At 41.5% G+C, this 26471-nt stretch overlaps 1 protein-coding gene across 1 annotated transcript in view; it reads left to right on the top strand.

The window, feature by feature from the left end:
* pcdh9 (protocadherin 9) overlaps window positions 1–26471 on the top strand; it is a gene marked incomplete at its 3' end in the record, with an annotated part of 203218 nt that overhangs the window by 124568 nt on the left and 52179 nt on the right. Inside the window, exon 3 of the mRNA XM_084541373.1 lies at window positions 16737–16938. Coding sequence (XP_084397499.1) covers window positions 16737–16938 — 202 coding nt within the window. The remainder of the gene's footprint in view (window positions 1–16736; window positions 16939–26471) is intronic.

The following is a 26471-nucleotide window of genomic DNA, read 5'->3' as shown; positions in this document are numbered from 1 at the left end:
TGGCTCAGTTAGTCTCAGCTAACAGCTAGCTATCCATAGTAATTTCTCCTCAGGGGAAACACATATATGACACTAGCGAGCGGCGCTCTCGTACGAACTAAAGAACTAGATGCAATTTGTGTGGACACTGGTTAATGGGCGGCAAGTTAAAGGCCGGACCACTGCCTCTTATGGTGATGAAGAGAACAATGCTTGTCGAGAGATAAAAAAATAAAATAAACATTTCATCTCTATTTCTTTTTTTTTTTTTTCTCTGAGGACACAAATAAGGTGAAAGGAAACAAGACGCCACCTCTGTCAGTAAATAATTCCTGTCAAGTCTGTAAGGTTGGAACCACATTTTAATGAGCCTTGTTTGGCCTTTCCCTTTTGCTAATCTTTGGACAGTGACACAACATTCGTGCTAATTATCTCGATTACACAGCAGGAACGCACTACATCACAGTTCTGAGGCAACAGTCGACGAGGGGTGGAATCATACAACCCCAAAGGCCTAATTATCTCTGTTGGTTCCCAATTAATCCATTAAGTTGTTTTGGCTCAGCTGCAAGACCTGAGGCACCATTTTATATACCAATACGTTGCACCATCACACAGCCATGTTACATGAGCTTTTGTTTTGTGGAAATTCACCGCCGGCGCTGCCCTCTCCTTTACCTTCAAAGTGTCTTAGCGCATCCAGGAATGTATAATGACTTCTATCCCGACCGTTTCAACCTAATGTCCTCATTTACAGTAATCCAGAGTCTCCTATATTCAATTTAAAGGAAAGCACTCCTGAGACTTTTATTCTCGTTGCAGAAGCCGGCGTAGCTGCGCCGCCTCCCAGCTTCCTCCACAGGCTTACTATGATGAAGTTGCAAGGCTTACCATATGTAAAACTGCGCTGATGGTATTGATGGCTTACAAAGCAGTCAATAATCGTTTATGTGATAAGCCACTGGACTTGTGGGGGAGGCTGAGAAAAAGGCTTCAGGGCCAAGGCGGGTTATGAGATTCATGGCGATACAGGCTGTAGACATTAAGTTTGTTTACATGCTGCCACTGAGCCAGTGGAGTCAGCTCTCGTGAATGATTGTCTGAATATTGCAGCTGTCTCTTTAAACTAATATTGTGACTTGCACCCCTATATATATATATATATATATATTTTTTTTTTTTTCCTCCTCTTGGTCCCGTCTGTCATCCCCATATTCCTCACACAAATATTGTCTTTCTCCTCTTGCTGTTCTGTCATAAACTGGTAACAAGGGATGGCGAGAGGAAAAACCAATATACGTCGTCTTTTTATATGACAGCAGAGCCGTGTCCCAGTTGGAATATTATTTGGCAGGTTGTAAAAGAGAGTCCCAAGTGAGCGCATGCAAATTTACAAACGCTTATATACCAGTTGTTCTGAGTCTGTGCCATTTAGTCTTCTTTCATACGTAGAGTGAATGGCGGCACCCATCTTTACAAAAAACAGCTGAGCTCGTGTTACGGCTTATGTAACTTACAGACATCCTTGTTTTGCTCTCTCTAGGGATTTTATTACGAGATGTGTAATAAGTTATTGCTTCGGGGTTTTCTTCAACAGCAAACATTATTTTGAGCGTATATCCGCGCTTTGGAAAACATGTCATTGTGCCAAACTAAAAATATTACTGAGGAAGGAGTGTCACCTTTATATTATGGGGGCGGGTGACAAGCCTGCAGCCGTAACCAGGAATTCAGCATCCGTCTTCCTCTGACTGATTTGTTTTGTTTTTCATTTGAGACAGCTGGCCAAAGTTAAAACATTCATTTCCCTGCATCACTTTGAGATTTTAATCCGCGCTTACACCACTGCAATGCCCTTTATGTTGGGCTCAGCCGGGCGTCACTTGCTCGACTTTCAACTGGTGCCAAAAAAAACAAGAGCGCGTTACCCCAATCTTGGCATCAATTCATCGCCCCCCGGTCCGCTTCCGGATTGATTTTAAAATTCTTTTATTTGCTTTTGAATGTCTTTGTGGCCTTGCCGCACAGTATCTGTCCGACCTGCCCTTGCGCCCTCTCGGGTCGGCAGATCAATCATTGGTAGTCGTCCCAAAGACGAAGAGGAAGCTGAGAGGTGACCGCGCTGTGGAATGGCTTGCGTTTGCACACCAGGCAGGCTGACTCACTTCCTGTTTTAATTCTTTTATGTGTTTTATTTGTTGTCATGTCCGTGTACATGTCTGCGGCCAACGGTGTTGAGTTGAGTTGATTGTGGGGTATGTCAGCATTACGTGAAAGGATTTAAATAGGTTATAGTACTATTATTGTAAATGGAGGAATATTGGAGATCTGGTTAATGTTTTGCACAATTTTTCATTTTTGCATGCTAGCAGTCAGATTTCTGTAGGTTAAGCAGTGGAAACAGCCTTTACTTAAATGTGCTTTTAGTCCTGCACAGTCTTCCATTACACCTTCCAAAGCCGTGTTGCATAAATTGACATAGTCAGCTGTTTCAGTTGCAATAGGGGGAATTTATGCTATTTTAAGATTCTGGCTCTGAGAAGCCCCACAGTTTAGATACGACACCGGTTTCCAGTGTTTTTGAACAGACTGAACTTGGCACAACCTTGTCAACGCCTGTCCTAACTGAAACAAATGACAATATATCCTGTTACCTGCAAACAAACAAACAAAAAAAAAATACTCTCAATAAAAGAATATTACAGGCTGCCATGCAATTTCCTTCCTCTTTCACAGTGTTTAATCATTTTAAATTCCTTTCATTTCAGTGTATTGAAACTATAACACAGAAATCAAAGATATTCACTATGCTTGGCTGAAATAGAAAGGTATAGCTAAATTGTATAACGGTTTGCTGAGATCCGTTCTTATATAGATGCTGTTTTGCTTTTCGTCATGTGTTGAATCATTTATTTATTCTCCGTAATTTGCAATTTTCCAGGGAGACAGACGAGAAATCTTTGCCCATCTAGATGATATGTTGACCACTGGGCAAACATGCCTTGTAGGCTGTTGATGGCTACGGAGACGGAGCGACGCTACACGGAGATGATCTGTCATCCTCATTTACAAAGCCTCACTGACACTGTGAATTACTGCAATTCTGCATTTGTCCCTGCTGGCTCGCGTCACCATTGCTGCATGATGTAACTGTCAGATATGACTTCACCCGCAAAGCCGTGATCAAACAAGCCACTTCCCTGAAGATCCGAAGACGGGGAAACGTGCTTTCGTTTGCGCTCCCGTGACAAATTTGTGTATGGGCGTGTGTAACATGAAATTACTAAGAAGTGAGACTTAATTGGTGATAATTTAACACTGAAGCAGGTCAGAGGGATGAGTCAGAGGGGATGGAGGGTTGGAGAAGATCAGCTGTTAAATATAACAATCTACCTGCACAGCCTCAGCCCCCGTATAAAAGGCATGGCCGTCACAGGCAAGCCTCTCTCCCGCTGTGGGAAATCAGGGCATCCTGCCTCAGGCTGTTGGTGTAAGTACTTAGACTACAGAGAATGCAACTGAGCAGGTCACACAATGTTCACAGAGAAAAGGAAAGGTGACCTAAGAAAAAAACAAAGTGAAACGATGGAACATGAACAGGAAGAACAAAGTGAGCTTGATGCTGATAGAATGAACTGCATGTTTTATCCATTTCACGCAGCCGCGGCCGATACCGACTAACTGGGTGTCAAGGGCTACGCTGAGCAAAAGGGAAAGTAGCTCTGGCAACGCATTTAGTTAAGTTCTTGAGACACGGAAGTTACAAACCTGTCTCGTCGAGGCTTTGTGTTAAGAGCCCTCTCATATTTTACTGGAACAAAAGAGGAAGTCAACATTGCTCCCGCTGTACATTATTCAACGGGAACCTCCTGTGCAGCTGGGCCAGATCTGGTGGGGAGACTCAGTCGAACTGACAATAGAAGCTGTGGTTCTCTACAGGAAGCGTAGCAATTGTTCAGTGGAGAACTTAGCGGCATGGAAAATGTTGTCTATTTTAAGCCGGCCGTCAATCCGGCAGACAACAACACAGTTTACTGATCACATTAGTGATTCCAAACCGAGGGGTTTCTCCAAGCTGCAACAAAGAAGCACAAGAGGATAGCGTGTCACTATTAAAGGACAGTGTCAGTGTTTTGCCATTTTCTGGGAACCCAATTGAAACTTTTAGTGCTTCGGGGAACTGGGAATTATGTGACTCGGTTTAAAAAAAGAATTTGGGAGTTTTGGTTCAATGTGACTGTAGCCTCTGGTCACATGTGACCTACCAAAAGTGAAAAGATTAAGAGAGCACTGAAGGGTGGGGTAGTTTTTGCTAGATTTGAACTGTACCACAGTTACAACATTTACAAAGCAACGAATAATCGTCGTACACAATTTCAGTCATTATGCAGGTGTTGGTTTTAGGTTTAGCAACGTTTTCTTTCCCACAAAATTTCATGAGACCCTGAGTTTGTTTCTTCTGTCTTAATAAAAGCCCCTATTTATGATGCAATCCCAACTATTAAAAACATTTACAAAGCAACGAATAATCGTTGTACACAATTTCAGTCATCATGCAGGTGTTGGTTTTAGGTTTAGCAACGTTTTCTTTCCCACAAAATTTCATGAGACCCTGAGTTTGTTTCTTCTGTCTTAATAAAAGCCCCTATTTATGATGCAATCCCAACTATTAAAAACGATATATACAGTATATGTCACATAGAATAAGATCATGTGTTTTTTTATCAGTCCGTCTTTAAATTACCGTAATAAAGTGGATATTGTAATTAGCGACAAATAGCAGCAGCCCGTGCAGTTTATATAAAAAAAAGTGGCAGTAATGTCTGTTTTTATCAGTGAATAACACAAATAGCTTTGTATGCTAACACGAGCTGACCGAGCCGTTTTTTTTTTTTTTTTTCGTCTGGTTAAATTACGGAGCAGGTGAGCGACTGGTGTGTGTGGAGGGTCTTGTTGGAGGCAGCTTTGGGGAGGGGGGGAGCACAACGTTTATATAATATAAAATATTTCTGATTCGTTATGAGACCATGGTTGTATGGGAAACACTGTATATCGTTGGTGAGTGCTGCCTATATCTTCCTTCTACTGCTTCTATCCAGACCCTTAGGTAGACTTCGGTTGTGTAAATAACTTAAAGAAAAGTCTGTGCCAGACAGCCATTTGTCGAAAATGAAAAAGTACACGATGTGGCTCAGTAAATACGTTTGTTTCTTGTGGAAAAACTAGTCATTGGCGTACAGTATGCAGGGTAATGTCTTGCCTTGTGGGCCTACCTACCTAGTCTTTATTGGTCTGCAGCCACATCCAGTGCGCACTCGGCTATTGTTCATGCATTTCTACATTTATATTACATCGCACATGCAGTGTTTACCCACTGGGCCTTTATACGTCATACACATACAGACAACAGAGGAAATAAAAAAGACACGCATACATTACCGCTGAAGGAGTCATTGTGAGAATACTCTCTTCCATGATTTGAATCAAGAATTTCTTCCCCCTACACTACAAAATGTAGTGATGCCGAGCATGTTTATACAGTACAGCCTGTTTCTGCACAGCCATATTATAAAGGAAGCTGGCTTTCATTGCATTGTACGTGGCTGACATTTCTCATTAACAAACCAATGTAAATGTTAAGCAGTTAAATTGGTAGTGTGTTTGTTGTTACTCCAATCACGAAGGATCAGTATTGAATACAGGGATTAACTTGATGGGAGCCATTAAGATCTCTTCTGATCAGTTAATATTCCTTCCTTTTCAACCTGCACATCTGCCTGGTGTCTTGTTTGCTGATCAAGTCTTACTTCCTGCTGCATATTATTCGCAGCAAGCACATAAATAAAGATTTACACTCACACGTATAATGCCGCTTTGGTCTGCATTTTAGCCGAACTCGGAAGAAGAGGAAGAAAGAGAACTGTTCCTTTTTCTGTCACAGTCTCCCAAAATGCAAACGGGCAGGCGATCACACACAAACAAAAACAAATTATGCACTGCGACACACCATCCACCACTATGCATTATGTCGGGCGCCTTGCTTTTCACGAGGAGGGAACGGTTGGAGGAAAATTGCAGGCTGCTTGGCAACAAAACAAATGGAGGAGAAAAAAAAATTCTGGATGATTCTTATTTTCCAGATGATTAGTTGCATCAGAATTATTGTTGGGAAGATCATTGACCATAAAATTAATTATTAAGGCTTGGGCCTAATTGTATTTCCCTTGCTGTGACTGTCCTCTCAGGAAAAGTTAGTTTCTAATTTCCAGACAGGTGGGTAATGTACAGTATACGTTTTACACAAGGTATTGTGCTACAACAAAGATTAACATAAAGCACAGCTGATTAGAGGAAGTGTATGCATGTATGCATCACACAAACAGTATACACTGGTGGGCACATGCCCTTCATAAATAAATGAATCAGCTGTATAATGAATAGAACATGTTCCTCCTCACAATATGTTTGTCCGCTCTCATTTTCTTCAGAACAGGTCATGTTTTGGGGAGAATCTAACTGATTTCAAAGCTCACCGTATGTATACACTGTACCAGTGGAGGGACATGCATTTTCCACCAAGGCCTTCAATGTCCTCCAACCTCATTCAAAACACCTATTAATACGGTCGTTATGACGCCACTGCTATAGAAACCATCAACATCGTACGGACACGCAATAAAACAGGACGTTGCATCGTAGACAGGAATCTCATATAGCTAGATGAATGCCGTTACTAAAGCTAGAAACTTCAAAAAGTCTCCTCACACTCACTGTACTAGCACCACATACGTCAAATCCAGCAGGAGCATTCATATCGACTCAAGAAAAATGGCAAAAATATACATAAAAGATGAAACAATTTAGAGTTATCCCCATAGCACTCATAGTTGCTGCCCTGAAAGTGGCAGACACACCCTTTCCCTGGCTGGGTCAGGCTAGCTACCTTGCTAGCTAGCTTGCTAACTAGTTGGGCGGCCCTTCCTCGCAATATCCAGCTTTTCCTTCAAAGTCTGCCATGAAAATGTCTTTCTAAGAAGATCTGCAACCGAAACGGATAGAAATAGATTTGCTTGTGCAAAGATGAACACAAACCGCTAGCTTGACTTAAACAAAGTGGCTCTTTGACCCTCCAATCAGAGGATGCGATAACGCTGACGCTACCATGGGCCTCAGAGAAGGCCTAAAAATACAAACTTGAAATGTGATTGGGTAGGAACAGCATCATTCAGCCGCCTGCAGTTTTAATTGTGAAGGCCCAGGCAGATTTCTTTGACTCTGGCGATAAAAACTCTAATGCAAAGTTACATTGCTAGAAGCACCGCAGTTGAGAGACAGACAAGCCATAAAATGAAAAGAATAGGATATTGGGAATAATTTATTAAGATTAAAAGGAAAATATTAAAATGTAAATTGGTGATCTAGAAAAAGTTTGGGCCAGCAAAGTCTTCTCTGCTGGCCCTGACGGCCCGCCACTGCACTGTACCATAAAATGCATTAAAGACCCTGAAACACACTGATACCTTGTGGAATAGGCCATGTGACACCACAACGACTGGCACATGCTGCACACTGCAAGAGCAAGGTGTCAATAGGGATATTATGTGGCATTGTCAACACCTTGCCATGGCGCTTCAGCGTCAAACATCACTTCTGTTATCACTTTCGTCCGATTATCAAGTGACAAGAACATCTGCTGCTTTTGAGAGCGGTTACAAGTTGCCTTCAAGTGTTTTAACACACATGAATTACAAAACGCCCTCGCCTCTTGAAAAGGTCTCGTTAGTGTGATAAGAAATTCAACAAAGGTTTTTTTGTTTTTTTTTTTCCTTTTAACATTGTACACCATAACATAAAAATGCTGGTTGTTGTGATGTTCTCTTTAAACAGCCACTACCAGGTTGAAGTATCAGACTAATCAGTTGTTGTCCATGAACTTTGCCGTGCTTCACAATTTTTTCAGTCAGCTGGATTCAGCTGTTAAACGGGTTTGTGTTAATGTAGAAGCGTGTGAATTTAATGTGTGGATTAGCTCCATATTTTCAGATGGAACGCATTAGATTAACACTCTCATAATACCTAGTTTCCATTAACAGACACATAGATGCAATCCAGCTTGTTAATAACAGAGAGAACACCACAGAAAGGAAAGCATGATTTGATATAAAAAGAAGAAATGTAAAGTCTACAGCTAAGGAAGTTGGTTGATTAACGACTGACTTGGCTCTTTGTGTTTCATCACTCGGTGAATGTATGCATTTGTACTTCATGCTTGAGCGATAGAAAAGTGACTATTAGTGATGTGATATTCGTGAACGAACCGAATCTATTGACCGGCTCTTTAAAACGAATAGGAACTCTTTTGCTTCTGAGCATAGCTGCCTTCCAAGCAGTTGACATGGGTTCGATTCCCAGTCAACGCAAAGGCCGAATTTCCCATCGTGATAAATAAAGCATCTAGAATCAACAATTCGGACTCAGATATCCCACCAATAAAGTTTAAATGATTCCAATCCAGATTTTACCCAATCATTCCTCCCAGTGATTATTTCCCTGATGAAATGAGTGAGCACAAAACAACATGATCTGGGTCTGCACTATGATTATATTATATATCAAGAGATGACCTTCCATAGTTATCATTAATATGGTAAAGATAAATAAATACAAAAAGTCAGATCAAATAAAAAAATTGAGTTGCCAAAGTCAACCACACCTCCCTGCTGCATCGATTTACATTTGATCTCTCAAAGCTGGATAATCATCGCTGTGCAAATAGCCATTATTTCCACAGGATAAACACAGATCCAACTAAACAAATGTGTGCTTCTGTACCTATCTGATGTAATGGAATCGCAAATAGGATTTTATGACAGCTAATAGGGTTGTAGGTTATTATGAATCATAGAGCGCAATGTGATTAAGCTTTGCTCTTGCGTGCGCGCGAATGTGTCGTTTTTAATGCAACACGAATGTTTTTGTTTTTATTCATTTTTGATTACCGTTTCATATTTATTTTATTACAGTACAACGACACGCATTTATGTCTGGGGAGCATTTGTAGCGAGTAAATAAACACCCTCAACAGTGCCACAGAATGGTGAGTTTGGTGCACGCTTACTACAGCGCAGTGCAGCACCAAGATCACATGGACTGTAACTCATAAACACATCAAGCGTCCCCATTCAGTGCTCAGGGCCTAGCCTGCTCTGCTCTGTAGTTAACTGTCTCTGAGTGTCAAATCCTTCATCCTGATGCAGGAGACACACATAGAGAAGAATTGCTGTGTCTCTCATTTTATGGCTGTGGATGTCGGCAGAGGGTGGAACCGATGAGTGAGTCAGTAGTGGTTAACTTTGTGGCTAATGCTCTGTGGCAGTTGCTCAGGTTTCTTCAGCTGTGCTTAAGGCACAGAGGGAGGCTGGTCGAACTACAACTGTTTCACAGTTCTCACTCAGCCAAGTCAGGTTATTTAACTGCACACCGGAGTCAAGGTGAAGACGGAGAGGGAGATGCAGGAGGTGAAACTTCCATTAGTATAGGTAGGCGGTTAACGTGAGGTGTAGAAGAAAACAAAATAGATAAATCTAAGATGTCCATTAATTAGGAGTGGAATCTCACAATTCTGAACAAGTCCCCTCAGGTAAACTCTTTAGTAATTTTCCATTTAGTTTTCATAGACAGATATGTAAAATATAAAACCCCATATGCTACCACTGATGCAGAGGGACCAGAGGGAGCTGGTAAGATTTGCCCATCTGCAGGGTAGCCTGATGGAATACTGTATGTTAACGTTAGACATGCATGCTTAGGCAACGTATTTATTCTATGTTTTCAGGCGTATGCAGCTTGCAGTGTCAGACATGGTTAGCTCATCCACCTCTGCAAGTGTCTAAGCTTTTCTTCAGATACTAAAAGTATTGCGAACAAAAGATAATCATAATTTTAAGGTGTATTGAGCATTCTTTATGTATAATTTATGTTTTATTTTTTAAACACAATGGGGATTGTGCTTTAATACAGTAGTTAAAGGCTAACAGACTTTGATTTTTCACATTTTACCTTATGGGAGAATCTAGTAGGTTTCTGATTGTAGATAAATGAAATAATCCTAGAAAAACTATTCATTTTCATTGAAAAATCAAATCAAATGTTGAAACTGAGCAATATTGTTTTATTTGAAGGCTGCAGCCATTAAAAAAAAATAGAACAAGGGGCAGCGAAACATTCGGACAGTGCATCTTCCACCTAAGAGAAGAGGGACCATTTGGCTTGTTATCGGAGCACAGTTCAAAAGCCTGCATGGTATGGGGCTGCATTAATGCCCATGGCATGGGTAACTTGCACATCTGCAGGGGGAACAATACTGATTTGGGAGGGAGCAGCATAAACTGCCATGATGTCTGACGATGTCTTTTTCGGGGAAGGCCTTTCTTGTTTTTCAGCAAGACAACGTCGAACCGCATTGTTAAAAGAAAAGATGATGCAACAAAGTGGTAAATATGCCCTCGTTTCAACTTTGCTAAAGTACAATGACAACTTTTCCAAAGGAGCTCTTTAAAAATGCACTGTTACCACCAGTTATAGCTCACGTTGACAAATCAACCAAGACAGTAGTCAATATTATTACATTAAAAATTTTAAATTACTCTGAAATACCCACTGTGGGCTAACCATCCTATGATAAATGGTAGACACCAATCAGGCATAACATTGTGACATCTAATATTGTGTAGGTCTCTCTTGTGCCTCCAAAACTGTTGTGACTCATCAGAGAATGGACATGGGCCTTCTGAGGGCGTCCTGTGGTGTCTGGGAACAGAATGTTGTTAGTGGGGGGGATTTAGGTCCTATGGGTTGAGGGGAGGGGTGAATCATCCCACAGATACTTGATCAGTTTGGGATGTAGTGAATTTCGAGGCCAGGTTGCTTGCTCCGAGGCGGTTCGTATTTTTCGTCTGCTTCACATAACCATAACCATTTTCATGTGTGACAGAATACTGTGCAAACAGTACAGTACTGTTACAGTTTAATCAACACATTTGAAAATGAAACGTCCCGCTGCAACTGCGCCGTTTCACATCGTCTGTCATTTAAATGTGATAACTTTAGCATGCCCACAACAACAAATTAGGCTAGACCACGCATATTGTTTTAACAGGCACATAGCAAGAGGCATGGGGTGTTCACTCTAATGTAGGAAAGCGAGACGAGATGAAGTTTATTAGGGAAGAGTAGACGGATGAAAAGAAAATAAATTGGACTTTGAGGGGCGACGGCAAGAAGGGGCTTGTCACAGCACCTGTCATCTGTGAAAGATGACAGGTGAGAGTGTAAGACTGGTAAGAAACGCTGTGTGGCTACACATGGATTTATGCTTCTTTTTTTTTTTTTTAAAGAAAAATAAAAAATGTCTCTTATGTGGGTTGGACAGTAAAGGGCTAAATAAACAAACACGCGATCTGTGCTGCATCCATAAATCTGCATGAGATAATTCAGCCCAGGATGAGTCAAAATGATGGACTGTGCTAATAATCACACGCTAAGCCAGAGTTCTGTACATGAATAACACAAAGCACACTACAGTTGGGATTAACACACACACACACACACGTGTACACACACCACAGGCCGCTACCCCGAGCTCGCAATTTGGGAAATGGGTCAGATGTGCCTGAGATTTATGAGTCTTTGTGCGCTTGTGTGTGCATTTGGGGGTGAAGCGGGGAGTGAAGGAGCGACTGATCAGGTGTCATTGTGGATGTGGCAGAATGCAGATGTTTCTCAGAACTGCCTCGCTATGATTTAATGATGAAAAGCAGAAGGCAGCAGACTCAGACTCTGGAGAGGCAGCGGGAGCAGACTACGTCAATATTAGAGTCAGAATCAAAGACGGAGGGGGTGGTGGGGTGGGGGGGTGGGGGTTGTGATTTATTTGTCACTTTTTATTTGAGTGTTACTTACAGAAAAGCACGTTTGGGAACTCTTTTTATCTCCGCGTCTTTCATCCTTTTTAAGCAGTTTGAAAAATCTTGTTTTTGACTGTGTTTATGTCATCAGAACCGGAGCCTCGGCTGGCTGAGATTGCGATTGCATTTTATGGATGAGCCCCAAAGGAAATCCGGATGTTGCGTTGACAGGAGGCAGTGTCTATCAGCTGCTAATGTGTCACTTGATTTGATGTTTTATGGGATGTTACAGCTCGTCGGGGGACGTGAATGAAAACGGCGGGGAGCGGAGTGGGCTGCCCGAATGTACCTTCAATAAATATATAAATAAATAGAATAAAAACACACTCACACAAAAGGACATACATTATTCAGATTCTTGTCTAGCTTTGTCATTTTGTTGTGCAAGAATGTGATGAAGTCAGCAATAACAGTTTAAAGGGATTGCAAAAACAGATAAATCGGCGCTACGAGTGGAGCTAAAGACAATTGTGGCCATTTATTTATGTATAATTATATGTATTTCCCAAGGTGACCAGCAGATGGCAGAGCACCTTAGGCCTCTAAGAGCAAGAGTGAGAGAGCAGGGCAGAGGGAGAAAGAGATCTTTTCGAGAGTTTTGTTTTCCTGGTTGACTGATCCCCCTCAGTGGTCTGATTGTGAGAACGGACTCGTGGGAAGTGTTCTCTCGCCGCAGGTGTCAGGCTGCTGCTAGATAAGATTATTTGTGGCGAGGTGAGGAGGTTGCATTATTCTTTTCTTTTTGCCTGTGCAGCGTGCACCGCCTCTCGGCCGGTGTGTGTGCCTCCTCTCATTAAACGCCCGCCTGCTAGAAACGTAGGCCTACGTCGGGTTCATTTGGATCCGAGTGCAACCGCAGAAGTTGTTTTTGACTTGCACACTGTGCTCCATATGGTCGTGCTCAGGAGGAGGAAGACGGGGGAAGCGGAGAGAAAAGCTGGAGCTCCGAGCCATAAGCCCCGTCTCTATTTGTTTTCTGTCACGTAAAACCAAAGTTGTATCAGTTTTGTGTTCAACGGGATTCGCTCTGTACTCTGCAGCGATCCTGGCTGTGATTTTAGCACAAAGGGCAAAACATGATACGTGTCAAAACAGAATATCAGGTGCTATGTGCATCATTCTATGGAAGAGATCCCTTTATCTGCAACTTTTGCCTCAGGTTAAAAATATCTGTCTGTGTTGCAGACTTTAAAAAGCTCAATATCCTCCTAATCTTACTTTGAATCAGTCAGTCTTTAAAGGCCAATCTAAGTATTTATGGTTTGTTCTCAAAAAGATCCCTTTAGATAAATGACACTGATTAAAGTAGAATTAATTTATAATGCTGCTCCCATCTTTCTTTCCAGCGACTAATAGACCAAACCCTGACTTTAATACTCATAGACAAGTATTGTGAACTTCAGTGAAGACGTTGTGTGTAGATAGACTCATCTGCTGGAACACAAAACTCTCCACTTTCATATTTTCTAGAAGTTGAACAGTATAAAGCTGCAACTGATGTCAAGCGTGACATTTACTCTCTCCTGTCAGACTTTATTTTCTCTTTATTTGATTTTGTGCTTTCTATGAAGACCCAAAGGCGAACGCTATCCCCGATCGTTTGCGGGGCTCACTGGAATTTGAAAACTTCCTGCGGCGGAGCGCTGCTTTGTGTTTGTCAAAGGGAGCGCGTCTGGTCAGGCGAATTATAAAAACAAGCGGATAATAAGGGTTAGCAGGCGTGATAAGCTGTAATATCTTGTAAACTGGCAGCAGGGATAGTTTAAGCCGGTCTTATGCTAATATTACTACGAGTGACTGTCAGCAGCAGGGAAATACAAATATCTGCAAACATGCCTAAACCCACTAATAAACACACGCACAAACACAAACAAACGGCAACCGTAGACACATTCACGGCTCGTCGTGTCAAATTAGATCTGTGCAGATAGAAATGAAACACGAAATGGTGAATAAGAGATAATTTAGCTTGGAACTATCTAGGTTATAGTAATTTGTATATGTGTCTGTGTGTGCATATATATATATATATATATATATATATAGTACACCGATCAGCCACAACATTATGACCAGTAAAATGACAGTAAAATAAGTGAATAACATTGACCATCTTGTGACAATTCAGTGTTCTGCTGGGAAACTTTTGGACCTGGCATTCATTTGTGTGGATGTTACTTAGACATGTAGCACCCACCTAGACCAGACCAGGCACCCCCACCCCATAGCAATGACACTCCTTGGTGACAGCAGCCATCCCCAGCAGGATGCAGCCTGACACAGGCACACACACAAAAACGCTTTAGGAACAACTCAAAACAACATGAAGAACAGCACAAGGTGTTGACCTGGCCTCCAAATTCACTAGATCCCAAACTGTGGGATGATCCACAGAGGCCCCTCCCCTCAAAGGCCCCCACTAACAACATTCTGTTGCCAGACACCACAGGACACCCTCAGAAGGCCCATGTCCATTCTCTGATGAGTCACAACAGTTTTGGAGGCACAAGGGAGACCTACACAATATTAGGAACATGGTCATAATGTTATGCCTGATCGGTGTATATATATATATACATGAATAAGTCCAAATGATTCCATCATTTTAGCCTGTACACACAGATTATTCCTCGGCACACTGAGCACAATTTCCTTTTGATTTCCTTTTAAGATCTTCCAGTCCAGCAGTGTTTGACAGCACACGCTAAAACCATTAACCCAATCAATAATATGCCATTTTCTTTTCTGTTAGAAGTCAAAATCAAAGGAAATTACACACACACACACACACACACACACACACACTCAAAAGAGCCATTCCATTAAACTATTTCTTGCGTTTGACAACTATGCGAGGAGACGATTTTATAATAAGACATTTCACGTCACACTGCGATTAATTGAGGATTAAGGTTGTCGCTCTCTCCCGTGGCCCTCCAGCAACTGCAGCTGCACGTTTCCGGTGACACACTGTGCGTGCATTCCCCACTATTATAATCATTAAATACACGCTAAGTCTGCTGTAAAATACACAGTCTTATCTCTGACGAGAGGTGGTAGAACGAGCCAGCATGCCAGTGTCAGTATCGCTGAGTGCACACCTCCGGGGCAGCCGGCAAATAGATGGCTACACTGGCTGACTGTTCGACACCAGCGAGGAGGAGGAGGAGAAAAAAAAAACAAAAAAAAACACATGCGAGCCACTGTTAATTAAGTGCAGACACACTGAAACGCGTCATCTTTAAGGCTTCGTTCGCCCCTTCCGTATCACAGTTGAGCTGCATTCAGTCAGCGCGCCCCGCCTCACGTGGCAGTGCTGCATCACCTAATCAGTATACGTTAGCTGCCACAAACAAACAAACGGAGAGGGAACTCCTTCAGAGGGAGCTTTTTCCCCTCTGTTAGGTTATCTTAATCCGAAATGCCACCTCTGATCATCCGCCTCTTTATAATTGCTAACAGTGACATTTATGCAGATGCCTACTGCTTCACAGGACCTTTGCATTTAATTGTACTTGATGCTGCACTTTCATCTATCTATCTATCTATCTATCTATCTATCTATCTATCTATCTATCTATCTATCTATCTATCCATCCATCTATCTGTGTCTGAAGCCAGCATATTTTTTTAATGCAGTGTTCTAGGTTGGCTTGCAAATCCTCCAACCCCCACCTTCCTCGCCACCCCTCCTCCTCCTTTTTTTCCCTTCCTTTATTCTCCCTTTTTGTTTAATTGAATGTTGCATGCTTTTGGAGCAGTTCTAAAATATATAATGAGGTCATTTGCATTAGACTGCAGATTGGGTGACCTTTGCTTTTGCCAATAATTACTGTAAAACCCGTCTCTGTCTGTCATCACCAAGGATGTGGCAGGGACCTCTCTCTGCTCACGAAAGGTTAGCTCGGAGGCTTGTGTCTGGACTTACGAAAAAGCCTGAGGAAAATGTCATTAGAGCAAGGGAAAAAGACACTCGGAATTAACAATTGGAAATTCAATCAGGGCGGCTTTGAGAGCGGCGTGCGCGGGTGGGTTATGCTTTTCCGTCTGCGAGCGTGCGCGTTTGCACGCTTCGCTCCGGCCGAGGCACCGCGAGGCCCCGTCCCAGGTACGCACTTGCGCGTTCGGAAATTTCCCTCGCCTCGAGATTGAGGAGCACAGAATGTGGGGAGGAGGAAGGACGCCCCGGGGGTGACTTCTGCCAACTCCGCGGGCCACTTTGACTTTGCCAGCATGCAAATAAATTTACATCACAAACCAAACAATCAGGCTGTAAATTTCCCCGCAGCAGTCCTGACAAACATGATAACATTCTGCTGCCACCATTTAGATATTTCATGGCCTTCATTTAATATGTCACGCATTAATTAGTCCGTGCATGTATGAAAGAGTCACAAATTTTACACTTTTCACCTTGATGACCCCCCCCCCCTCCCCCCATCACCGTGCAGGGTGTTGATTTGCATGCCGTTATTGGTTGTCATTGTGCAGTGAAACGTGACTGAATTCACAACGTGTGAATCTGTCCCATCGATACCTCGGCTCAAGTCAAACCAGAATCCGCATTCAAGAATTATTCCCAAGTGGCGATGCTGTATATTACATCTTAAAATAATCCAACACTGCAGTCCTGATCAGTGCTCAGTGTGTAAATCAGCATGCATGAGCTTGTTCAGCTCAGTGTAAAATTACACTGTGAAAAGAATAGCAAAAAAAAAAAAAAAAAAGAGAAATAAGGGGGCAGAGCAGAGCACTAACATCAGAGGCTCTGTTTTGTGCTCTTGGTTCTAGTCACAGCGGCGCGTCACGTTTCACCTGCCGGATGGCTCTCAGGAGAGCTGCAGTGACAGCGGTCTGGGGGACCATGAGCCTGTAGGCAGTGGCTCCCTCCTCACACAACCTCTCCCTCTGGTGCAGGCGCAGGACGACTTCTACGAGCAGGCTTCCCCCGATAAGAGGACCGAAGCTGACGGCAACTCTGATCCCAACTCTGGTGAGTTGAAACATCCCGTAGTTGCCATTTTTTCTTTAGATACACGTGCATGTTTTTTTATTTTGTTTTATTCTTTGGATCTATTCCTCTCCCACTTCAGTCTGTCTTTTACAAACTGTGAGTTTAAAGCACCGCTGTAGACATATTTGAACAGCTGCAAAATGGTCAATTAGGTGGACATTGTATGCATCGTAATTGAGTCTTTTCTTCCAGCAACAGTGTGATTTTTTTTTTTTTTTCAAATTTTCCACTTCAGACTTTGCTGTCTTGCATACATTGTCTTGAAGCACAGGTTGAAGGAAATGAAGATGTTTCACGGTTTTTCTTTGAAGGATGACAAAAGCTTTTCGGAAAAAAAAAAAAGATAATAAACAGTCATGAAAAACAACATCTGTCTCTATAAAGGACTCGACATACCAAATATCATTTAATTTAGAGTCATTTGATTGCTCAAGTAGTTTCTAGTGGATACGTGAGCAGGTCATTCATTTCTCAGTTAATCAGCCAGACTTGTTCATTCTTCCCAGGAGCAAACCTGGGCCTCCCATAGGCTCCTCACCTATTTGTGAAACTCATTTGATTTATTTAGAGATGATTTCCCAGTTGGAAGTCTTGGTGCTCAGCTGAAGATGTTAACTTCCCACTATTTCTGGTGGGAATGTACATCTCCGACCCAGTTTTCTCGTTTTATCATTAAGAGGTGAGGCGTGCGCAAAGATCAAGCGCATCGCCGCAAGGTCGATGCCAGCTTCCCCGCTGAGGTCGGAGCAGCCATCACCACATAAATGCAAGTGCTCCGAGTGAACTGTGCGTGCACACGATTTCTTACCAACTCTGACTTAACAGATGTACTCACAGTTGCAGATGTACTCGCTGTGTAGCCCTACCGACTCACTGTCTTCACAAATAAACAGAGCTGGGCACAGCCATATTTTAGATTTAGTTCGGAAGAAGTTTATAAAAAACTCCCATCCCTCCTTGAAAGGCCAATGGCTAATGAGATACACTGATCAGCCACAACATTAAAACTACTGACAGTAGAAGTAAACAACATTGACAGTCTTGTGACAACACAATGTTCTACTGGGAAACATTTGGACCTGGCATTCATTCATGTGGATGTAACATAGCATGTAGCACCCACCTAGACCAGACCAGAAACCCCCCACCCCATAGCAATGACACTCCTTGATGGCAGCAGCCATCCCCAGCAGGATGCAGCCTGACACAGACACACACAAAAAAACGCTTTAGGAACAACTAAAAAAAACCCATGAAAAACAGCACAAGGTCTTGACCTGGCCTCCAAATTCACTAGATCCTAAACTGATCAAGTGTCTGTGAGATGATCCACAGAAGTCCCTCCCCTCAACCCACTGGACCCAAAGACCCCCACTAACAACATGTTTTGGAGGCACAAGTGAGATCTGTGCAGTATTAGGCAGGTCATAATGTTATGCCTGATCAGTGTATATATTTGATAATATAGAGTATTTCAGTGTTTCACATTAAGACAGTTCAACTGGACACGTAGGTCGTGGTCACTTGCAATTTATTTTTTTATTCTAAAGCAGTAAATAACGAATATATCTCCATATAAAGTGGTAGGAAGCTATGATGGCCCAATGTTTGCGTCATTTGAGTCAACAGTAAATGTATAAATGTTTTACGAGACCATGATCCTTCACTCACCTTAAACAGCCACCAGCTAATTAGAAAGCCAATGGCCAGAAGCAGATATCGTAAAGCAAACATTGCAGTGTGGCACATCCCCACAACATGATCCTTTTGAACTGGCAGTGTACATGCCATATATTAAATATATCCTCGTATTTATGACCTTTTTAAAAGTGTAAATAAAAACAAGCTAACGAGAATTGAAACCTGTAATTAAAATATCCATTGTATCCGTAAACTGGCATTTACTTACGAATGAATGAAATATGAGAAGCGTGAATTTTGTGAATGGTCTTTGTGCAAATAAACATCGGTGTCATGTACAGGGATGGACAGAAGGGTCGAGACAGCCTTGGTTGCCTCTGGAAAGTTGCGTGAAATGTTCAGCAAAATCCAAAATAGGCTATTTAAACTGTAAAATGCATAATTGTGATCTAAGGTCATAGACACAAAAGCCCCTTATTCATGCAGAAATATTGGTTACCGTAACTGGCTGCAGTTTTCCAACATAAGACATCATGTTTCTCCTTAATGGCATTCTGTTTTGTAAGTGTTGTTTGCCTGTCAGCAAACTATTAACAGTGACAGCAGTGCTCTTTGATCGTTGACCCGCTGCTTGGCAGGATAATGATTTTATGTCCTGTCTATGAGGGATGCGTTACCTGCTGTGGTACTCTCAAACACGTGAACTCAGTGGTCCCGGGTTAACTAGTTTTGAGTAAGTCTCTGTCAGACATAAAAAGCGGCACACTGTTCCCCTGCTAACAGTACGCTACGAGTCTGAATATCTGAAAGATATTTGACACTTTTATTCTAAGTCGAGTTGTAAAGTATCTATTGAAAATAACCCCGATCAGTGCAGCATTCTAAATGCGGACCTTGACAGTGGGTGGTCGTTCTATGACGCTTTGTTCGAGGTTTGACAATGATATTGTTGTTGCCTTTCTCTCTGAAATATTAAGACTGTTCAAAGGACTTAAAGAACTAAAATGACACGATTTATTAAATTATTACACGTCTGCCATCCTCATTTTTGTCAAGGATATTAAAAAAAAAGAAGTTTAAGGGTATTCATGTTGGTTATATAAAGGACAGATTAAAAGTACCTTCAGAAGGGAGTCATCACTATGGAGTCTTAATAAAACAACTGATATTTAAGTCATAATGCACACACATAGACATCAAACTATGGGATCTCTGCACAGGAATCTGGTAATAAACCAAAAACTACATTGCTTGTTAATGTAAATTAAGTGTCAAATGAGTCCTGTGCTCCCCTTGCGATTGCGAGCTTTATGATTTTCCAAATGTATGGTGATAAAATTGGTGAAATAACATGCCCCTGTTTTGTTCAAAACAAATGAACTTACCAATTATCTTTATGTAATGCAGATAAGTGGTGAGACTCATGCGTAGGTTGTGGCTTTTATCTGAATCGAGGAAGCGCAAACAATGTGGGAGCTGTGAAAGTCTGATGTCTGTGTATTTTGTGATGGAAGAGAGAGCGTAAAGAGGTGTTTTAAATTACATTGTGGTTTGACGATATCCCTAAAGCTTTATCACAATGAGAAAAGAAGTTTGTAAGCTAAAAAACTAATGTACTGCAGGTGTAGGTAAAAGAACAACAGATGGATGGTATTAGGGGAACAGTGATTTTGGTCAACATTGTGATTTTTATTTACTTTTTTGTGAAGAGAGAGAAACTTGACAGGAACATATCAGCAAATATTTACTTTCTGGGAATGGAGAGACCTTACAGGACCTGGTTTCACAGTAATAATTGATTTTTAGAAAGGCGTTTTTAGTAAACTTTTTATATTTTCACAAATCTTCTAAAAGCAGCACTTTCAAGGAAGTGCACTGTTCACAGGGTTGAAGGATGACTGATTGAAAGGTTTATTTTTTTGCCTTTAATTCTTCACAAATAGTCTTAAATAATGACAACGATTAGATAGAGATAATGAGCTTGGAATCATGAAAAAGTGTATTGCTTTACAGCACTGACAAACCTTTTGGCATTTGATGTATGTTAGTGGGTGGAAGCAGGCTTTAGAGTGAACTCTGAAGATTATTAATCGATTTAGCTGCTGCTCAGCTGCCCTGAAGCGCACATAACGTCATTCTGTCATCAGGTCAACATTTTCGTATTAGACTCCACTTGGTAAATGTAAGTTCTCTGTCGACAAATAGAAAACACAGATATATTTGAGAAACAACTTCCCAATTCAAAGCATAGACAGTATAAAGATGGACGGGCGGAACAGCTCCTCAAAAGTGAAGCCAAAGCAAGTAGAGCTCCCCCTGGTGGCTGGTTGCAGTATAGGTCATAAGCTCCACCTCCTCCATGTTATTAGCTGGGAGTGGGGCCAAACTAAAACACTAAAATTCACGTCAAACATTTCTTCTTCCTCGGATGGTTTCTGTCATTTTATGTAGTTAATATAATGCTGATGCATACTCAAGTGTCCATTTTTCTAATTAGTTTTGTTTTAGTTAGTTATTTGACGGTGAGTCTAGCGGAAGTATGGCCGGGTCATCGTGGCTCCACTCTCGGACCGTACTGCGCAGACTCTGGCTCCAAACTCGGAAGATGGCGTCACCCGTATCCTCGGGGAAATAGCGTCAGTTTGGACAATGCAAGGAAGTGGGGACGCATTGTCCATATTTATATACAGTCTATGATTCAAAGGGACACTTAAGCATATACATATATTGGGCGTGATGTTGCCAAAAATCAGTAGCCTTCAACACAGTGCTTTGTATCATTTGAATGTCTTGATGATGGCAAACAAAATAGGTCCGCTCAACCAACGAGTCGGCTCTCTAATAATAAGTGTATTGAAATATGATTGTGCCCAGATTTTTACTCCAAAGAAGCTTATTATCTGCAGTTCAACACCCACTTGCTGTGCTGCTTAAAGAAAATACAGTTTCATTTATAGCATTTTTAATTTAGTTCGAAAGATTGACTAGTAACGTAAGTAAGTGTGATCCTAGGAATGGTCTAGAATTTAAAAGGAATATCCAATATCGCAGTCACGCAATGATTTGGAGGAAACTTGGAACTGTAGACCCGAGTGAGTCTTTAACAAATAGGTACATATTAATTGTTGAGATGTGTGAACCGTCTTTGATGGATCTGTCTCCAATAAACCCGGTAATTTAAGATGCAATAGAAACAATGGAATAATTAATTATGACAGCACATCTGGTAGATTTGTAATGTTTAATTGTGGCTTGATGCATTATCACTCCAATTACTGCAGACTGAACGACAACCTGCTGCCTTCAGTTGGCTCCAAAGAGTAAAGGAAAGGTCTGCATAGGTTTTTGTGGATTGTGGAGAATCACCTCATTAATCTTTACACTTTATTTTTCCCGTTGGTGTGAAATCCGTAAAACATATTTGAAAAGGTTTGCGCGACTGCAGGGAGGTCTGAGTTGGTGTGCCTTCGCCGAATACTGTGACCAAAATATTATGGAGCACAAGTGTGACGAACACAGCTCTAAGCAGGCGGATGGGGGTGGGCCGCAGTCACTCTTGGCTCCTAGAGTGCAGTGCACCACTGGATTGGCATCGCCACACCCTTTACTGTGCCATTCCTCCCACTGTGGCCAACTGTGCTGCATGGAGTCTCACCAAGACACCAATCTGTTGCAGTTGAGGAAATAATCTCACCGCACCCCAGGGAAATACTAGTTAGCTAGGGTGACAATGTGTTCCGTGCCCAGTGCTGCAAAGTCTAGAGACTTCAACTACAAGTTGTTACATGGCAGTAGTTGGATCTTGTTTTCATGGAGACATGATATTTGGCCATTTATACTGGCTCACAATAACACTAGAAGAGGCTCACATACTTTAATGTTCAAAAAAGTCTACTCGAGCTCAGCTGGCCCACTCTGTTGTGATTGGTCAGCACCGTAGAATCACGTCTTAACATATCGGATTTCAGTTTCATAGGCCTCATGGTCAGATGTAAACACATCCACAGTAAAGCATTGATTCTGTCAGTTCTAGCCCATGTCTGATAATGAGAATCACTGAGGAATCCATTTCTCAGTTTTTATTTTGTTGCTTTGCAGCGCTATGAAAGAGGAACAGCGGCTCGGTGCGTGTAGAAAATCCTGAGGCGTACCATTACAAACAACAACTCCACGATTGAGTGCTCGATAGCAGCTAGCGTTCCTTGTTTGCTTTAAACACAAGAAGTGAAGCTTCCTTTACAGGTTGTGATTCAGACTCTTCACGGCACACAATTGGGGAAATCCAGCATTGAACTCTGCCTGGTTCAGCGAGCAGCCTATGTTAGAATAGAGAACACAGAAACAGATGGAGGAATGTGGGTAAAAACTGAGTTTTACCAGGGAATTTTATGAGGGAATTAGCGTTCTTACTAAAAAATGAAAAACAAAAAAAAAAAAATATATTTTTTTAGGCCTCCAGTCAGTAGCTTTGGTGGTGGTTGTATCATATTATCCACTAAGCGTGTGTTATAGAAGTGTTTTACATGGTGGCTTAGATACAAAACAGAGGGACTGCACTGCAGACAAGACAATTCAGGTGGTTCGAGTGTCATGCAGTCTGAGAGAGAGAAGAACTGTCTTTGACCTGGACTTGCATGCAACAAAAACATGCAACATACTTAAGGATTTTTTTAAGCAACAAATGGCCTCTTTATTTGCAGTTGCATTCTGTTTGGAAACACACCACTATACACCGATCAGGCATAACTTTATGACCGCCTTCCTAATGTAGGTCTGTCTTGTGCCTCCAAAACAGTTGTGACTCATCAGAGAATGGACATGGGCCTTCTGAGGGGCCAGGTCAACACCTTGTGCTGTTCTTCATGTCTTTTTTTTTAAGTTGTTTCTAAAGCGTTTTTGTGTGTGTGCCTGTGTCAGTCTGCATCCTGCTGGGGATGGGGTGGGGGTGTCTGGTCTGGTCTATGCGGGTGCTACATGTCTAAGTAACATCCACATGAATGAATGCCAGGTCCAATAGTTTATCAGCAGAACACTGAATTGTCACAAGATGGTCAGTGTTATTCACGTCTCCTGTCAGTGGTTTTAATGTTGTGGCTCATTGGTGTATATAGACTTTTGAAAGAGAATAAAGTCCTTTTAGGTAACATGTTCATGTTTCATCACAGTTTACTTTTAGTTCATCTCAGGCCTTTACAGGCTGGAAAATAATGACTCGAAATTGAAATTTCTCTCTTTATTAGGCCACGCTAATAAAAAGCAAATGAGATCAACCATAAGGAGAGAAGTGATAGTCTCACACTGAATATCACAGGACCGCTGCATGTCCCTCCGCAATTACAGAGTGAAGTAATTCTCGACAGTTGCTGCAGAACAAAAAATCATAATGAAACAAATAAATGACCACTTCACATGTCCACCAAAGGATGCATGCTGGGGCCGAGACGTAATTCTGTCAATCAGTTACATTTCTGAAAAACATATTACAATGGATTACTGGGCAGGGATGAGATTCCCTAGACTACAAAAGATGCTGAAATAATACATGACTGGAGAGTGCCTAGAATAAACAGAGAGGAGAGAGAGGGGGTGAGATAGATTTTAAACAACCATTATTGACTAAAGTGCAATATGAATTATTTAAAAACACTGAGGACAAGAAAGGCGGCGCAGTAAGACAAAAAAGATCACTTGCACAATCACGCACACACACACGGTCAAAGTCAAAGGCCGATAGAAATTGACTGCGAGATGAAATCTGAATGAGTCACTGGAGTGTGTGGAACTGATATAAAGAGAAGGGCTGTTCTTCTCGTCTGGTAACAAACATTTTAGATTCAAATATAGACTATGAGACAACCAAAGGCACCCGCCGTCTGATGAACTAAGAGCTCCTCGGGTCAAATGGAGTCAAAATAAACAGAAATATAATAAATCAGCCTTATACTACAAACAACAAGGGCAGCTTAGAGTTCAGAATTGTCCAGGGTCAGTCTAAGACAGCGATAAAAGCCAACAAAAGCAGTAATGAGACGATGTGGAGCCAAACGGGCGACTTTTACACGATGTTCAGTTCCGAGCGTTCTCCTTCAACGGCATTTTTGGATGCATTTGTACATTGTTTCGCAAATGAGAAACTTAAACTTAAAATGACACAAATACGTAAAGAAAACTACAGTTAATGCAAAGAAAATCCAGTCCGTGCATTTGAAAGTCACAGACATGTGATTTCAGATAATGCAAAATGTCCCTGTGTATATTGCGCATCATAGATTTCCATTCTAACTTTGACCAGATATTTTGATCATCCGGTAATGCCACGACTAATACTATTCAAATGCATGTGTAAAAAGGAGCAGTAATGCATGTACCAGGTTCTGGAAGCCGCTCCGGATGGAAGTGAGAAATAAACCTAAAGTGATGACTTGCTGGGTATTTTGAAACTCTCTTAAAATTGGAAAGTGGGGCGTGTGACCGTTTTCACCACTCTTTTCCAAAGTATTTTATTTATAGGTGACAAATCTCATAGTCCAGCCAAAATGATTCTTGTTATTCTCGTTGCAACATGAATTTGAAAGTAGGAAAATTCAAGTCATTAAATTCATGTTTGCAGCTCCTTGCCTTTTAACTTTAATGCTCTGCTGTCGGTTCTAAAAAATTCATCTCAGTCCTTTTTGTAAAATTCACATTTGTAGGACGTGTGCTTTTCTATGATCATGTTTTTTTTTTTTTTTATCATCTTTTCCTGTGTCTGACAATTAAACTAATGCCCTATAATTAAATTGGTTTTTGAGCAAAGTGGTGGTGTTTTATGAACAGACTTTTTTATTCTTTTTTTTTTTTGTATCAGTTTTATACTCCAAACATAGCCTCTGCCCATCATCTCAACAGCTAGTGTAGAAATTCACGAGCTGTGATGGAGCAATTATCACCATCAGTGATGATACAAATGACAGGGGTAAGAGAGCTCTCATTTGTAACCATGCAAAACTACCAAAACTGGAAATTTGAGTATACGTGGTTCAGCGGGCTATGCAAATCTTTTTGACATTTCATACTGTATGTGTGGTGAAGAGGTTGCAAAACTGAATTCTGTGCTGCTTCTGGCTGCAATCCCACGACTGACCTTTGTGCAAGTGAGAAAACAGAAGAGGAGGAGATAAGTTGTGAAAGGAGTGGCTGGACATACATTAACCGGTGTAGCTGGCTGTGCTGTAACCCTCGCTCACTCTGGAGCATTTTTCAAAACTCTGAGCAGTTTTGAAAGTTTGATCGGATCAAATTCAACCTTTAGTAACGTCAGACCATCTAACCTTGACTGTTACTAAATACTACTACTACTGCAACTACTAATGTAATTAATTTGTAATGCCATTTTCAGTAATGCCAGGATAAAGTGACTAAAAAACAAATGCATACTGGAATTTCATGTAATTATAAAGGAGTCCAAGCGACACAACTCTGACCCGAAGCCAAGTAGGGCCCAAGTCCTGCACTCATTTTCATGTGATGTCTCTGCATCCCTGCCATGCTTCCTTTCAGTGTGTGACCTTTGACTTCTCCAGTTCCCATCCCTCCTACCCTCCTACCCAGCATTTTGACGTTTGTTGTGCGGTTTAGGCATGTTAATATTTTCATTTCGACCATTCGCGCAGGAATCTATTAAAAAGTTTTGCACCATCTAAAATGTACTCCTCAGTCCTACTTTTACAAACAAGAACATAAATAATAAGAAAAATGATAGCTGGACAGATAGACCGATAATTTGTTTATTAATCCCCAACTTTCCCTCAAATTTCACTGTTGCAGCTGCAATGTACAGACACACAGTATACCGTACATAATATATAACAAAAAAAAATAAAAAATAAAAT

Source organism: Chelon labrosus (assembly GCF_963514085.1).
Source record: "Chelon labrosus genome assembly, chromosome: 3".
In the NCBI taxonomy this organism is placed as follows: Eukaryota; Metazoa; Chordata; class Actinopteri; order Mugiliformes; family Mugilidae; genus Chelon; species Chelon labrosus.
Note: the sequence above shows the minus strand (reverse complement) of the source record. Positions and strands in the feature narration are given on the sequence as shown.